The following is a 17,062-nucleotide window of genomic DNA, read 5'->3' as shown; positions in this document are numbered from 1 at the left end:
GTCTTCACTTTAATTTGAGTCATATGTTATTTTAATACTATATTTTTGAATGAATCATATTGGTATTCTATTTGTGACCAGATTAACATTTCCCATGTCAAACATTTGATTAATGCATGAACATAATTAGCTTTAGTTTAGAAATGCAACACACTGTAGCAGCAGTTATTTCCCCCACTGTATTAAATACATCTTACAGGTAAATCTATACAGCAACAGACAGATTTTACCCGTTCTCCAGTGTAGGACTGACACTTTTAAAGCAGTATTGTTATTGTTTTTTTAACATTAGTGTTGCTTAAGCAGCAGACTTAACTTACCGTTAAAAGATTTGAACACTTTTTCCACCACTGGGAGGCAATAACTACTATAGCTACACATTAGCTTAGCAGCGGCGGCAGCAGCAGCAGAGGGCTAACGACGCCAACGCTACACAACAACAACAACAACAGCAACAACTCAGGAAACAACAACAGTCATATTGTATATAAATATATGAAGTGGACGGATCGGACGGGGCCGGAGGAGGACAACAAACACACAGAAGGACTTGTCATGAGTTTACATAACACACAATAATACCTGTCGCTGCCGTGAGTGAGTGGGGCTAAAGTAGCTTTAGCTGCTAGCGGCTAACGGTAGTTGCACCGACACCAACGGTCCTAATCCATGATGATGACCTCACTGTGTGCGCGCTCACCTCGGGGACGCGCGTGTTTATAGTTTTTTAAAATATCTTCATAGTATCCGCTGATACGAGTTTCTGTCTTTTTCTTTTTAATTTAACCAGCGGGAATATTTCGTGAACTAAAATCAGCAGCAGGTCACAGCAGCAGCACTGACTCCACGGATTGGACATAAACACACCACCGTCACGTCTCTGTGCGTGCGCGCTCCCGACTCGGGGCCGAGCCCTGTTAAAAACACACATCACTGTTTCTTCTATTTTTCAAGTTCTTGTGGACTGATATTCATGACTGGCTTCATATCGATCCACCCGAATCTCTTCTCTCGTGAAGATGTCATGTGTGGACTTGTCACAGATAATTTGGAAAATGACTTTCTCATCAACAATATACATTCTCATGGTTACAGTGTGTATGTAGGCCTACATTTCTAAAATCGACTCCTAGGTTTTACATGTTTCATAATGAATTTCTTCATTTCATAAAAACCCTCAATCTTATGAAAAAGAAAAATGCCATTAAACTGTTTACAAAAGAAGCCCTAGTCTTTGTTTTGTTTGTTTTATAATTTTATACACATTGTATGTGTGTAATATACCCTATAGTTTGTGTAATTTGTGCATAACAAAGTAAATGTTCTGCTGTCCTGACAGTATAATCCTGTATTATGCTTTCCAATAATAATCAATGTGCCCTATCCTTAACCGATATTGTACTTCGCTGTTTCCTCTTATTCCCACTGATTCTTAATAAATTTACCTTATTTCGTGCTGGAGAAACAAACCTCTTCTCTTGATCAGTTTTTCAAAAATGATCAGAACCCGTGAAAAGAATATTATTCAATAAAAATCGGACAAACAACAGGATATTTTTACGCTATAGGTTTAAATGATTAAATAAAATGTCTAAATTTTGACTTACAAAGTGAAAATTATATTCGAAAAGAATACGAATACGATTAGATTAAGATTTATGCAAGCACAAACAGTAAAATATGCATCATTTGTATCATTGGCACACATACAGAACATACACAACCACTCCCTCAGTAAATGTTAACAGAAGGATAAAAGGGGAAAATGGGAAACTGTACAATATCATAATATTTCATAAGGAATATAGGCATATTGAATAAAAATCAGATGGCTGTCACAACAATATCACACACATTGTATTTGTTACAGTAGACTACCATAAGTGGGAAATAATGAGGTAAAAAGTCAACAGGCATTATGCATCTAAATATATTATTATACAAGTAACAGTAAAATATGCATCATTTGTGTCATTGTGCTGTTGTGTTGAAATCACAAACCCATGTTGTGCACACATACAGAACATACACAACCACTCCCTCACCAAATATTAACACAAAACACAAAATGAGGACTTTGTGGTCAAAATATTAACAAATGAATCTTGTAAATCAAACACTGAAAGCTAAAATGTCTATTTTTAAGAGATGATGATATGTAAAGCCAACTAAAATGTCAAATATGAAGTAAAAGTTAAATAAAACAGGACTCAACCTGGGCTATCTGTGCCTGTTGATGAAATGAAACAGGAAACGCAATACCTAATATTGAACCTGACCTTTTTTTTAAACATAAAGACCATACTTAGTGTCATATTAATCATCGGTTTAAGAGGAATACATAAAACCACAATTATTGGAGGTGGGTTAGGCTACATAAAGCCAACTAAAATGTCAAATATCAAGTAAAAGTTAAATAATTTCTGTAGTGTTATTTTTACTTTTAGTTCCCTAATATCTGTCCTTTTGTTAACAATTGTACATGATACAGTATTAAATAAAGTACTGAAGAAAAAAAAAAAAACGTTTTAAAAAAAAAAAAGCCCCCAGAAACCTAGGGCTCCTCCTCTGGAGTCTACAGCCGCCACAGAAACACTGAAGTGTGAAGAAGTGACTCGGACTAAACAAAGTCTCACATCCTGGTGTGAAAAAAGACACACCTTTTAAAAATCCTGCTTTTATATTCGAAAGGGAATTAAAAGAGGGGGAAAAAAGGCTCATTTCTGTCGTTTCATTTCACCGGCCAAGGACGCACGGACGGACGCACGGACGGACGGACGGAGCTCCCCGCGGCGGTGGTGGGAGGAGCCAGCGGCGTGTTTCCGCTCGGAGCAGCAGGCCGGAGGTTAACACGGTGATCTACGGAGAAATCACCGAACAAGTGGCGGCGGAGGAACAGTTGTTGTGCGATACCGACGGCAGCGGACACTGTTGGGAGATAATAATCTACCGGTGGTGAAGAAGGAGGAAGAAGGAGGAGAAGAAAGAGGAGGTAAAAAGGAAGAAAAAAAAAAGAAGAAGGAGTGGCAGCTGGACTGTCAGCACTCAGCAGCAGCGATGGAAGCCGAGTTTCGGGAAATCGATGAGACCGGGAGCTGGAGCAGCGTCTACCAGGTAAGGAGCTCCGTGCGCCGGCGTGAGAGGTGGAGACAGGCCGCTGGACCCACCGACCGACCGGCCGGCTGGCTACATGTAGTCGTGTTGTAGTAGTAGTAGAAGTAGTAATAGTAGTATAGTAGTAGTAGTAGTAGTAGTAGCCCCCAGGGTCCTGTCTGCTCGGACCAGTCCAATGATTGATTGATTGATTGGTTGATTGATTGGTTGGTTGGTTGGTGAGTCTCTCAAACCCAACAGCACCAGAACCAGAACCAGAACCAGATCCCGTCATTGATCCGGTTCGGTTGTTTGATGCACGTGTAGCTGCTATATCTCAGTCAGGAGGAAGTCCTCACATCTGGGACCGGCTGGCTGCACGACGAGCAAAGGTCCTGTTGCTGTAAAAACACCTCATCTACTAAAACCTGATCAGAGTGATTGATCAAGCATGGGTCCACTACAAGTAGTATTGATTATCGATGTCATATTATTCGCCATTAATGATAGAATCGTCAGAAAAGCACCGATCAGTCATTCCCCAGAGTCAGGTTTGTAGTTTGACCAGCAGTTCACTGTCATGTAGAGCTGAAGGGGTTAACCGATTGATCGATCAGGTGATTATCAGAACATTATTGGTAACTTTTTTCTTTTAGAACAATAATTAGCCTACTCATTCATGCCAGATCTCTATACCCCAGATACAAAACACCTGTTAACAGCTTCATAGTTGTCATTATTTACAGGTTTCCTGTGTCACATTACACACATATATCTATATTTATCTGTCTCTATCGATGTATTTTACAGTTTCTGATCTTATAGAGCAGGAAACACCAGGAAATATTCACTTTTTTCAAACTGGAACTAGAGAATTTCATCTTTTTAAATTACTGTATACTAAACTGATCAACCAACTTTCCAATAGCTTCTGGTCAGCTAATCAATCAACTGACTAATCCTTGAACCACCTTTATACTGTAAAGGTCCCCATTTGACTGACATACTGTACTGTTATGCATTGTGTATGTCTGCACTTTGTAGCTACTTTTAACTTTTTATTTTGGGCTCAACCTAATGACGATTTTCATTATCAATTAATCTGGAGCCTTTTTTTGTAGTTTATTGTTTATAATCTACTAAACCATCCATCAGCTGATGTCATTAACCCCAAATATTGAGTGTATTATGAAACTGGAAAAAAGATGAGCAGCAAATTCTCACAGTTTCACATAAATTGATCAGTATTAGACGTCAGTTGATTTTCTGTCTGTTGATTAATAGATAGACGTAACATATTTTATACATTCTTCACATTTTTAATGTAAATTAAGTAAATGTTGTCCACAGTTTGTTGCACAAAACATCCACAGACTCCAGCTCGCTGTCAATCATCACTGCACAGTTTAACAGACGTGTGCATGTGAACATGTTTAACACCCACCCACACACACAAACACAAACACAAACACAAACACAAACACACATTAACCTCTTTATAGGACTACTAGGTCATAGAACATCTACAGTGTGAGCAGTTCACTGATGGTGAGTTTGAGTTCAAGCATCATCATCGTCATCACCGGCTTCTACGCCCCTTCAGGATTTAAAAAAATATTTTTATACACATTCCCGGGTTGTGTTTTAGTGCGGCGGCCTCCTGCATTATTCATGTTCCTCTGGACCTTTAATGTAACATAAATGAGATGTTAATGCAACATGTTCTTCTGCTGTGTTGCAGGACATCCGTCAGCAGTCATGTGACCTCCCCTGCAAGGTCGCCAAATCCCCCGAAAACAAGAGTCGGAACCGCTACAGAGACGTTAGTCCATGTGAGTGAGTCTTTCTCTCTCTCTCTCTCTCTCTCTCTGTCTGTTCTCCTCTGTTGCACTTTTTTTTCACGTTTAACATTTTAAAATATTCATTTAAATTAACAACACTCACTCAGTCATTCAGCGACTCTTGGTAACGCGCCCCACCCACGCTGTTTGGTCTGTTCAGACATCGGCCGAGAAAGTCGCCCGTCCACAGTTACACACAAAAGTGTCTGAAAGGAGCAATAAACACTGTAATGGTCTCCTCCAATGACACAGGGTTATTATTACACAACAGGGCAGAGCATTGCTTCACTATGGAGGGACTAACGTAAAAAAAAAAAAAAAAAAAATTAATAAAAAGGATGTGACTTCTATGAGGAGATCAGGCTGGAAATATAAAAATCGTCTCAAAATTCGTTGTTGTTATTGATGAATTTAGATAGTTGGAGTGAGAGATTAGTTATATTCAGTTGTGTTTATCTGAATATTGTGTAAATGAATCAACATTTATAATGTGCGGGAGTTCACTTCATATTCCGATCACAACCATTTATTGACAAAGAAGGTTTTTGAGCACGTTTTTACACTCCACTCTTGTCTTATATCTCCTATTAGATAGTGTTTCCATCCCAGAATAACTGGTGCAGGTCAGACTTTTTGAACTGCAAAATAAACTTTTCTGTTCTGTCACGATCCAGCAGCTGAGCCCTGTGGTTTCCTCTCTTTCACACTGAATGAACTATGCAAATTTTGGACAGAGTGGGTTGCAAACTGTTAGTGTTTCTGTATCTGCTGCTTGTTGTTTAGTGTTTTTTTAAATTTATTTTAATTTACTTTTCAATGTGATGTGACAAGAACGAGCCTGAAACTTCTCGATGTTGTTTACTTTTTTTCTCTGGATATCTGAAGACAAGCCGACGCCTCAAGTCTCGTTTCTCTACAGATTTGTTGATCTGAGAATTGCACTTTTTTTACTCCCAGGAGGTTTGTGACACATGTGAAAAACACAAGCGAGACGTATTTACATGAGTTATATTTCTGTTTTCTCCTCCTCCTCCTCTTCCTCGTCCTGCTTCAGTCGACCACAGCAGAATATGTCTGCAGCTGGGGACGAACGACTACATCAACGCCAGCCTCATCACAGTGGAGGAGGCGCAGAGGAACTACATCCTCACTCAGGTGAGTGTGGAGGGTTGTTATAGGTCATGAAAACTAAAACTAGCAGTGAAAATAATTTAGTTAAAGGAGAATTCCGGTCATTTTTGACCCCTAAATCGTTGTCCTGATGGTCACCCAGTGAGCAAAAAACGCGACTAAAACTGATGCAGGCAAACCAGAGTTACACCATGGCTAGACGGCGCTAGGGATAGCGACAACACTAACCTATGGGGGCAATTCTTTCAACCACAACAAACACTCAAAAAACAATCAAATATCTATGGTACATGACTGGAATCCTTACGAGACACCACTGAACTCATATAGTGTACAGTATAAACAGTATAAACTTTGTGTTTTTGCATGTAGTCCCTCACCTCAGATAGCCGAACTCTGAAACATCCTGGAAAGACATTACTATCTGATCACAGAGCGCCTGCTCTCCCCGCCACAGAAACAAACACTTTTTCCTTGTTGTGATGATTTCTTTACAGAAATAAACGGTCGGAGTGTTTGTTGTGGTTGAAAGAAGCGCCAGGTAGCCATGGTATAACTCCGGTTTGCCTGCATCAATTTTAATTGCGTTTTTTGCTCCCCCCAACACTGGATGACCATCAGGACAACGATTTAGGGAGCAACAATGACCGGAATTATCCTTAAACTGACATAAGAGTAATCATCAGAGTAATCAGTAATTAGTAAGCAACAGGGTGACAACAGAGCACAGCACACACAGTATACACTATAGAACAACACTATAACACAAAAAATGAAATAGAAACTACAATGAATGATGCAAAACAAACAAAAACTAAACTGAATCGCAGATGAAAGAAGTTTTCGTTAGTTTTGCTGCCACAGACCAATATATGGGACTATTTCCAGTACGAGCCCCCAGGCAGATAAAAGTACCGTATCGCGGTGACGACTCATGGGAACATTCGTGAGGAGGCAATGAAAAGCGAAAAAAAAAATCCCACAAATTTCAAAGTTCATCTTCAGAGCTCTGACAGAAAAAAGTTTTCCTCCTGAAACCAGAAAAACTAAAACTACGTAAATAGAAACTGAACTAAAATGAGTCAATTCCTCAAAATAAAAACTAAACTGAAACTGCTTAATCACTTGTTGAACTAACTCAAACTAAACTGAAATAAAGGGGGAAAAAAAGTGAACTGAAAAACTAAATGAAGATTTATTTATTTTAAATCTTTAATAACCTCGGTGGACGTGAGGAGTTGCTGCTCTGAGCTGCAGCTGGACTCTGATGATGATTTCTCCTTTACACACAAAACTCACTGGTTATTTTAGTAGGGAGGTTAAGTGACTTGTCCCCTTTGGCATGGAAGTACCTTAGGGTCATACAAATAAATCTATCCTAAGACACAAGTGAGATCACACTTTGTATCCGAAATAAACACGTTTTTTTTTTTTTTTAATGGCCGCTGACCATACTTGACCCTATATAGGCCCATATCTTTGCTTCTGTTGTAGCTCTAATGACTAATTTGGTGTCAAACTGTATATTTTCAGAGTCAAGGAATCCAATAAAATAGGTTCCAAGACTAAAAAAACAATGATGTTCTCCTTACCATGACAATTTGAGCTAAAATATGCCTTCTTTTTTTTCATTAAGAAAACGCATGCTAAAAGCACATTCCATTTAGAAAGTGCACTATAAACTACAATGCCTTCAGCTCCTGGATGTTATCTACAGCTTGTTTGTAACATGATTGCAATATTTCAGGATTGTTTCTCAGTTTGAATGATGAACAGGGATCTAATGTATTTCAATCTGTAGTACGGACTGACATAGGAAACATAAAGTCCAGTCATGACACTCCATTATGGCTGATTTGAAGTAAGAAATAAAGATGCTGTAACATCATGAGATAGATAAGATGAGAATCTCTCCCTACTATTTATGGATATTTGATAATAATTGTATTAATGAGCAGCTGCGTATAGATGGAAGTGTTGTGTCATTAACAGGAGTGTGAGGAGATGATGTTTTTACCTGATCCAGGATATGATTGATGTATATTTTCATATATAATAACAATAGAATAACAAAAATGAGATGTAATGTGAGCGGCTGCATCAAGAAAACACTAATCTGACTTAAAATATCCTTCAGTTTCTTTCACAGAGACACTTGTGGCTCCTCTTTAACATTAACACACACTAATTAGACACATTAAAGTCCAACACAACGGTCCTTCATGATGTTTATAATGTATCTCTCCTCTCAGACTGAAGTTATTTCTCTTATTTACCTCCATTGATATCTGAGTGTTTGTGTGTGTGTTTTGGATTTAAAGAATGTAAACACTCTTCTTCAGTCGAAGGTAAAATAGGTCACAGCACCACAAAGAGCATCCTCCAGACTAACCACACTCTGTTGGATCGACTCGGCTCAGAGTCTGAAACGACTCAGACTTCGACATGACAGTGTTGATGAATGGAGGGCAGGACGCTCTGGATTAGCTTTAGCTTTAGTTTAAGATAGGTGTGTTCATCATTGAGTGTTTCCAAACAGCCACAATAACCACACTTAACAACACCAAAACATAACAAAGCAATACACGGGGACGGGATTGTGCAATTGGTAGATGTGTATCTATGGTTGTGGGTTTGTTTTTTAACATAATTTATTTTAGCTACTTTTTTATGCTCCTTTATCGTCTTTTTTTATTTACCTTGAGGGTTTCACTGGCTGGTTTGGCATTTTAATTTCATTGTGTCTTCACAGGAGGAGAAGCTGTACTTTACTTTAAGGACTAAAAAACTCCTCAGAGCTGCACAAACCTTCACTATAGTATATGTTTCCAATGTTTGCCTATAAATACTCATTTTAAAGAGGTTGTTTTTAAAATTCATTCATCGAGAGATAAAGTAGAAGATCCTGGAAACTAAACACAACAGTGTTGAGCTTCATATATAAAAGTGTAAAGACACAAAACATCAATAAAAGCCATGAAAACATTAAAAGTACATAAAAGCCTCAACAATTATTAAAATATTTCAATCTAATATTAAAACACAGGTTGAATTAACAAAAAAGGAATCGGCAAACAATAACAAAGTAAATCTAAGAGGAAAACTAAAACTAACAATTACCTGTACGATCAGTTGTGTATTTGTAGTGTTGTTGTTGATGAACCAAAACAAACTCCAGCCTACAACCTCATCCAGTCAGAACCAGATCTCAGTGGGTCACATGGTCCAGGTGCTGACGACCTTTTGCCCCGCCCACTTCCACCTCCACCACCTCCACCTAAAAAACCACACAAATGTCTGAGTGTTGTCGAAGCACGAAAACGAGTAAAAACTAGTAAAGGCCAAAAAAAGAAAAGTCTTTTTCGGCCGCTCATTGTCTCGTCTGGATTTTGGCGGCTGCACAGGAAGTGGACGGAGCTCAGGAGGTTTTAGACTGAAACTAAAACAAAAAAAGGGTTTAAAAAAAAAAAAACTGCACACATCCCTGGTGGAAACCCTGTCGGGAAGTTTCCAGCTAAGTTTAGAAACTGATATGTGTGTGTGTGTGTGTGTTGGGCGAGAGCAGACTAATGATTTGAAATATCTGTCTTATCATCCTCACTAACAGATTCCTCCAAGCTTTTAATTTATTTATTATTATGTTATTATTATATTATTATTTGTTCTGAGTCTAAACTCCGTGTTTATTTTTTCAGGGACCTCTTCCAAACACATGTGGCCACTTCTGGGAGATGGTGTGGGAGCAGAGGACCCGCGGCGTGGTGATGCTCAACAGAGTCATAGAGAAAGGCTCGGTAAGCAGCAGCAGCAGCTTCTTACCCACAATGCTTTGCCCTCCTGTCCTTTCACGCTGTGTGTAACATGCTCTTTGGGTTGTGTTTTTTGTTTTTTCTTTCTGTCAGATTAAATGTGCCCAGTACTGGCCTCAGAGGGAGGAGAGGGACGCCATCTTTGAAGACACCAACCTCAAGCTCACCCTGGTGTCCGAGGACGTCAAGTCGTACTACACCGTCCGACAGCTGGAGCTGGAAAACCTCTCTGTACGCTCTGTTTTTTTTTTTTTCAGTTTAAAGCTCTGGATCACAGTCTTTACAACAGCAGTCAGTCAGTCGGCAATAAAAAAACCATGCAACAGGTTTTTCTTGCTGTAAATATTCCTCCTGAGATCTCCACTCCGATAGAGGACGCACAAACTCCTCTCACTCTGCACAGAAATTTAAAGAATCAATCAAATGAAGAGTTTTCAAAGTAAAAGTTACAATACAATACTTACAATACTTACAATAACCCTGTGTTTTTGTTTTTATTCTCATTACAGACTCAAGAGACTCGTGAGATTTTACATTTTCACTACACCACCTGGCCCGACTTCGGGGTCCCAGAGTCTCCGGCCTCCTTCCTCAACTTCCTGTTCAAAGTGCGAGAGTCCGGGTGCCTGAACTCGGACCAGGGCCCCGTGGTCGTCCACTGCAGCGCTGGCATCGGCCGCTCGGGGACCTTCTGCCTGGTGGACACCTGCCTCTTACTGGTTCGTACTGAGCTCTGCTGCTGAGAAACCATGACGTTGACAGACCTTTATTTGCACTTTTAGTTTTTTTCCCCCGCGAAACTTTATCTTAAAGGGATAGTTCACCCTAGAATGATATTTCGCTCATTATCTACTCACCCTCATGTTGACTAAGGGCTGGAAGAAGTTTCAGAGTCCACCGTCCCTTCTCTGAGTTACAGGGGGTCTCAGCGTAGCAGTGCATGTCCATATAACGGTTGCAAAGGGACACCGGAGCTCTTCGTAAAAAAACACACACAAAAAAACATCCAAATACCTCCATGATGCTCGTATGTAATGTCCGTCTTGTGCTGAAGCCCCAAATTGCGTAATTGTCCCGAAAAAAATTAAATAAGTCTATATTTTAAGCTTGTTTGTAGCGGAAGCTTCTCAAAGCTCCTCTTCCTGGTCCGTCCAAATCTCGCGTGATTTGCGCCGGCGTCAGCATGCGTCAGTGCGGTTACTGCGAATCACGCGAGATTTGGACGGACCAGGAAGAGGAGCTTCGAGAAGCTTCCGCTACAAACAAGCTTAAAATATAGACTTATTTAATTTTTTTCGGGACAATTACGCAATTTGGGGCTTCAGCACAAGACGGACATTACATACGAGCAGCATGGAGGTATTTGGATGTTTTTTTTGTGTGTGTTTTTTTACGAAGAGCTCTGGTGTCCCTTTGCAACCGTTATATGGACATGCACTGCTACTCCAAGACCCCCTGTAACTCAGAGAAGGGACGGAGGACTCTGAAACTTCTTCCAGCCCTTAGTCAACATGAGGGTGAGTAGATAATGAGCGAAATATCATTCTAGGGTGAACTATCCCTTTAACTACTTTTAAAGCCCCGGTATGTAACTTATTTGGCTTTTTATCAGCAAAAATCAAATATTGCTTTCATAAATACGTATTTCACTGAAGTCGAATCACACCTGCATACAAATGAAAGCTTTCTCGTATCTTAGAATGAGTTGTTACAAGTCGTTACAAATACATAAGTGGGCGACGCACCAAACCGAGGCGGCCATGTTGCATCGCCATTTTTTACGTTCAGTGGCAGCGTGACCATAGGTAACCACGGAAACTCACGGAGCTGTCGACTCGGCCTGTTAAAACTGTCACCACTGTGTAGTGTAAGGAAGGACGGAGGCACTGGTGTTGCATTCAGGTGCAGTCAGGCAGACGGCCGTCGGCAAACCAACCGGATGTCATTTTACTCCACGAGAGAAAGACGGTAAAACGTGGGTCAGGTAAACAATACCACATCACCATGACAACACATTGTCACGCCTGTATTGTTTTGCCTCATGCTGGCGGACCACTTGTTTACATAGACGCTTGTTTATCCTGTTACATGCAGCGTCTGTTGTCTGTCTGACGTCTGCCCGATTTCACGTGAATGCAACATCAGGAATACGTTCCGATATGCAACCGCACCGCTAGATGGGGGAAATTCCTACACATTATACCTTTAAATGCAAATGAGCCACTGCTTGCCCCGCCCCTTCTTAGGGATGGTATTATGCAAATTCGAAAACTTGTTTCATCATTGGAAGAAAACTGAGGGAACCGCTCATAAAACCAAGTGGATTTCAACCTAGGGAGCCTGCACATTACAGATTTGGTCAATTCTCACATTTTGGGGGTCGGAAGGCAAAACAAACACCTAAATATATGTTAAAGAGCCTTCAAAAAATGATATTTCCATAATATGTCCTTTTAAAAAAAACCTCAATGACGCGACTGAAGGTTCCTCTGTGTTGGATGTTGCAGATGTCGATCCGTAAGGACCCGTCCTCGGTGCGTATCCGTGACGTGCTGCTGGAGATGCGACGCTACCGAATGGGCCTGATTCAAACGGCAGATCAACTTCGCTTTTCCTACCTCGCTGTCAATGAAGGTGCCAAATACATCAAGGGAGACACGTCTCTGCAGGTGAGTCGCTGCTCAGCTCAAATAAAACAAAAAATTGCCGTGAGAAATTAAAAAAAACACAGATTTATCAACGGGATTTTGCGGTTTTTCTGTGTAGGAGTCGTGGAAAGAGCTCTCCAACGAGGAAGACGACCCTCCGGAGTTCACCCCTCCTCCTCCTCTTCCTCCTCCCAGAGATCCTCACAACGGGAAGGTTGAGCCATCCTTCTTTCCTGGCAATGATGAGATCATCCAACGCATGGAGCCCTGGAGTCTTGGGTATTTTATCCAGATCATGCTTTGGAAACATTTAGTTTCGGTTTTTAAATTTATCATCATCATCATCATCATCATGATGTAGCTGTTTTGGAAACTTACCGACAGTCAAAGCAAAGAGGAGTTCAGGCGTCAGATCAAGTTAAATATGCGTTTCAGTATCAGTGTTGTTTACAGTGCTGTGGGTGTATGTGGTGTTTTTGTTTACGTGACGTCGACAACGAGTTGAACTTATCAACTTCCTTAGTGACGGGTTAACACAGCAGGACAGTGAAGCAGCGTTTAGAAAACTGAAATGTGCTAAAAATGTTTACAAGGGAACGTCAGGACTCAGGAGCATCGTCCAATCGACAGCCGCCATCAGTCACATGAACAGGAAGTCAGCGAAAGTTGTGCTGCAGCTGGATCAGGATTTGATGAACATCTGGCTAATGCATTTCAGAATAACATGACTTTTAGTTGTATGTTGTGTTATTTTAGTGAAACGTTTATTAAATTAAACAACATGTTGGGTCCGATGTGTCAAGCTCAGTTTTCTGTGGAGCTTTTTGCAGTTAGTGGGTGAAAATATTCAGTCGCATTTATCATTTATCTCTATGTGAAAAGTTGATTTGGGTGAAGCTGCTGCTGCTGCTGCATCTCAGTCCAAATCAGTTTTTGTACGTCAAGGCAAGATTTTTTTTTCAAACTTCATCTAATGAAACCAAACTGGGTTCCCGCTCTTTTCTTGAAATCATTTTCCAGGACATTTTCAGCTGCTACAGTCTGACAGAGACATTAGTTATTACACCATACACCGACATCCCCCGTCCCATTATTTTCCACAATGGGCTCTATGCACAGCTCCACTACTTCCTGAACTTTAGCCAGCTCCTTTATTTCCTGTCTTACATTATTGGACAAACTGATTAATCCAGGTGTGACCATTATGACTACTCAGACACACCTGGATTAATTAGTTTGTCCAATAATGTAAGACAGGAAATAAAGGAGCTACCTTAAGTTCAGGAAGTAGTGGAGCTGTGCATAGAGCCCATTGTTCCTTTGTTTCTATGTTTATTCCTCTCTCAGCCCCAGAAGTCTGATTTAAAGATGTGCTATGAGGTCTATGGCTCTGACTTATCAATGAAATAATCTCTGACATGCTCAGAAATGATGACTAATTTATCATAGAACAACGCAAACATGCTGTTTTTGTTTTTAAACCGCACCCAAAACAGCTGCTCCTCGTGATCGCCGAGAAGAAATCCTTGGCGCAGTTTTAAAAGGTCAAATAGAGCGCTGCTAGCTGATGTGATGATGTGATAAAACAATTTTCCAGAACAACTCGAGCTTTTCCAGGATATTTGACGTCTTTTTTTCTTCTCATTTTCCGGGATGTGTGGGAAGTGGGAACGCTGCCAAACCTCTTTTCCTCTTGACTCAACTCTTGCTCTTCTTTCTTTCTTTCTGTCCCTTTCCTCCTGCTCCAGATCTTCACGAGAGTCGGAGCTGCGTCAGAGGAACCCTCAGCCTCCTCCTGATCATCACCACGGCGACCATGCTGGAGGTGAAGCTCCGAGCCCCAAACCTCAGCAGCAGCAGCAGGAGAAGGAGAAGGAGGAGAAGGAGGAGCAGGAGGAGAAGAAGGAGAAGGAGAAGGTCGAGGAGAAGGAGCCAGCGAAGGAGAACTCCTCCCCCTGGTCTCCGGTGGTGGCCAACGTGTGCCTGTGCACGGCGCTGGCTCTCAGTGCTTACGTCTGTTATCGAGCCTATTTCCACTGATGTCTGTCCTTCCTCCTCGTTTTCTTCTTTTAATTTCTTATCTTGTTTTTTTTTTTTTTGGTTCCTCCCTTGTTTCTCCACTGATGTTGTTGACGTGCGTGGACTCCGCCTGCTTTTTGAACTCTGGGTTTTTTGTTTTTTTTTTTACTCCGCGAGCGAGTGGAGGATTATTTGGACTCGAGCAGATTCAGGTTCACTTGTTTGTTTGTTTTAATTTCCACAGACGATGCAGCGGTCGGACGGATGGAGGGAGGGAGGGAGGAAAGGAGGGATGGAGGGAGGAAGGGAGTTGCGTCGCTCCTCGTCTCCTCCCAACAGTCTTTCAGTGTCGTCGTCTCGGACGCTCAGGGCCTCAGTTTATCAGGTGTCACATCTCAGATCCGTTGTTCTGACTTTAAAAAAAAAAAAAAACTCAACCATATCCAACATATCGTGGTCAGTAGAGGTTTGTTCTGTTCTGTTTTTGTTTTTCGCTCGTTGACAGAATGAATCCTGCCAGTTCTTCCATTTCATCTTTGTGTCCGTTATGATTTCACATTTTCTCTGGTTGAGAAAATCACAGATCCAGGTTTTTTTTTTGAAAGAGAGGGAGGAAACAGGTCTTTTGTTTGTTTTTTTTGTTTTTTTGGGGGGGGGGTCAATATTCAACCCAACAATAAGGTGAAGTGTGTGTGTGTGTGTGTGTGTGTGAAAATGTGAGGGAATCGCCCACAAGATGAGAGATGTTTGCTGGCGTGGGCACTGAGGTGTTATTGTGGCTGTAAGTGTGTGTGTGTGTGTGTCTACTGATGCTTGAGTTAAATCTACTCAGTGAAAAATATTAATGAGACGTTTATGGGATGTTTGATGTGAGACCTGCACACGTTCCCTCCCTCCATCCTCTCCTCCTTTTTGCACTGCAAAAACTCAAAATCTTACCAAGAATATTTGTCTTATTTCTAGTCAAAACGTCATTTCTAGTCAAAACAAATCTCATTATACCTAAAATAAGACTCATCACATTAAAAAGTAGCTTGTTTTTAGACATTTTTTACTTCTTTCAAGCATATTTTCACTTTAAATAAGTAGAAAAATCTGATAGTGGAGCAAGTTTTTCTTTCTTATTACAAGCACGCAGATTTTTCTACTTATTTTAAGTGAAAATTTGTTTGAAACAAGTAAAAATGATCTAAAAACAAGTTAATTTTTAGGTGATGAGTCTCATTTTAAATGTAAAGAGATTAGTTTTGACTAGAAATGAGACATTTTGAAAAGAAATAAAAGAAATATTCTTGGAAAGATTTAGAGTTTTTGCAGTGTGTTCTCTGGGCCGCGGCAGCTTCGACAGTGAGGCAAGAAATCTTAAAAAAAAAAGCAGTGCAGCAGGAACAGGATGAAGTGTGACGTTCTCCATCTGACAGAGTTAATCCACATCTTGAGACGATGTTTTTGTTTGTTTGTTTGTTTGTTTGGGAGAGCAGCTTTTCATTCAGTGGCAGTGGATTAACGTGTAACGAAACCTGAAAACAGCTGATAACATGTTGTAAAGTAACTCGAGTGTGTGCGAGTGCGTGCGTGTGTATGTGTGTGAGTTAATGCCAGCCTCATGAACGGAGACACCCAGCTACTTTTTTTCGCCAGCAATACAAATACTGAATAAATAATACGTGGTGGTAGTAGTAGTAGTAATAATAATAACAACGATGACGACGTGTCGCCCTTTACTTCAGCTCAAACTCTTTGAGATTCACAGGTGGAACAAACCAAAAATCCAACACCAGCACAGGGATGAAAACAAAACAATACACTGTAGTGATGAGGACTTGTTGTGTCATGACGTGGCCCTGAGCTGTTGTCTCTTTGTATGATTCTGTTTTTCTTTTTCTTTTGTTTTTTTTTAGCATGCTGCATTTGTGAATCAACAGGTTTGTCCTAAGAAGAGATTAGTTGAGCTGCTAGCGTTCAGTTTACCTTTGTGACTCGACAAAGTCCAGTACTTGAGTCTGACAGCTGTACCTTCCTTTAGAATGTATTAACGCCCCGACCAGGGACGACACACCCTTATTAGATATATAAATATATATATTATTATTATAATTATTATTATTATTATGTTTTTTCAAATCAGGTTTCAGCGTGCTGAGTTTTTTTTTTCTGCCTTTAGCGAGGGATGAAATCTCAGCACCTGTGCAGCCATTGCACCAGGTTTTCCTGTTTTTTCTATACTTAAATGCTGAGCTCAAAAAAAAAAAACATGTATTTTTTTATTTACATTTGTTGTTTTCCTTTTTAAATAATAATAAAAAAAAGTCTACTGTTGTTATTTGTTCTGGTTTTTAAAGAACAGAACCTCATTCTCAGTCTTATTTCTGAACAATGATTATGGTAATAAAAGATCACACAACACGCACTCTGTGTTTTTATCTTATTGGTATGAACTGGAAAAAAACTGGACTGTTGGGTTTTGAACACGTCACGGAAACGCACTTTATTTATACATTTGTATATTTACATGTATAAA

At 40.3% G+C, this 17,062-nt stretch overlaps 2 protein-coding genes across 7 annotated transcripts in view; one reads left to right on the top strand and one right to left on the bottom strand.

Annotated features, from left to right (window-relative positions):
- Positions 1-9,333, bottom strand: part of klhl12 (kelch-like family member 12) — a 28,045-nt gene extending 18,712 nt beyond the window's left edge. Inside the window, exons 1-2 of one of the 5 annotated variants that reach the window (XM_085782792.1) lie at positions 583-851; positions 321-429 (exon numbers count right to left, since the gene is read on the bottom strand). In XM_085782792.1, the coding sequence (XP_085638918.1) occupies positions 321-381 (61 nt within the window). In that variant the 5' untranslated portion in view covers positions 382-429; positions 583-851. Of the gene's footprint in view, positions 1-320; positions 552-582; positions 878-9,248 lie in introns of those variants that run through there. The other 4 variants (XM_085782795.1, XM_085782796.1, XM_085782794.1 and 1 more) reach the window with 4 other exon arrangements.
- Positions 1-16,947, top strand: part of ptpn1 (protein tyrosine phosphatase non-receptor type 1) — a 99,864-nt gene extending 82,917 nt beyond the window's left edge. The window contains exons 2-10 of one of the 2 annotated variants that reach the window (XM_085782798.1): positions 3,013-3,114; positions 4,835-4,925; positions 5,989-6,089; positions 9,761-9,859; positions 9,968-10,105; positions 10,384-10,593; positions 12,382-12,543; positions 12,641-12,801; positions 14,271-16,947. In XM_085782798.1, coding sequence (XP_085638924.1) covers positions 3,058-3,114; positions 4,835-4,925; positions 5,989-6,089; positions 9,761-9,859; positions 9,968-10,105; positions 10,384-10,593; positions 12,382-12,543; positions 12,641-12,801; positions 14,271-14,562 — 1,311 coding nt within the window. In that variant the 5' untranslated portion in view covers positions 3,013-3,057 and the 3' untranslated portion in view covers positions 14,563-16,947. The remainder of the gene's footprint in view (positions 1-3,012; positions 3,115-4,834; positions 4,926-5,988; positions 6,090-9,760; positions 9,860-9,967; positions 10,106-10,383; positions 10,594-12,381; positions 12,544-12,640; positions 12,802-14,270) is intronic. The other variant, XM_085782799.1, reaches the window with a different exon arrangement.
- Positions 16,948-17,062: the final 115 nt, after the last annotated feature.

Source organism: Trachurus japonicus, chromosome 7 (assembly GCF_045865225.1).
Source record: "Trachurus japonicus isolate A0001 chromosome 7, Traja_1.0".
Classification (NCBI taxonomy): domain Eukaryota; kingdom Metazoa; phylum Chordata; class Actinopteri; order Carangiformes; family Carangidae; genus Trachurus; species Trachurus japonicus.
This window is presented reverse-complemented; position numbering and strand designations above follow the sequence as displayed.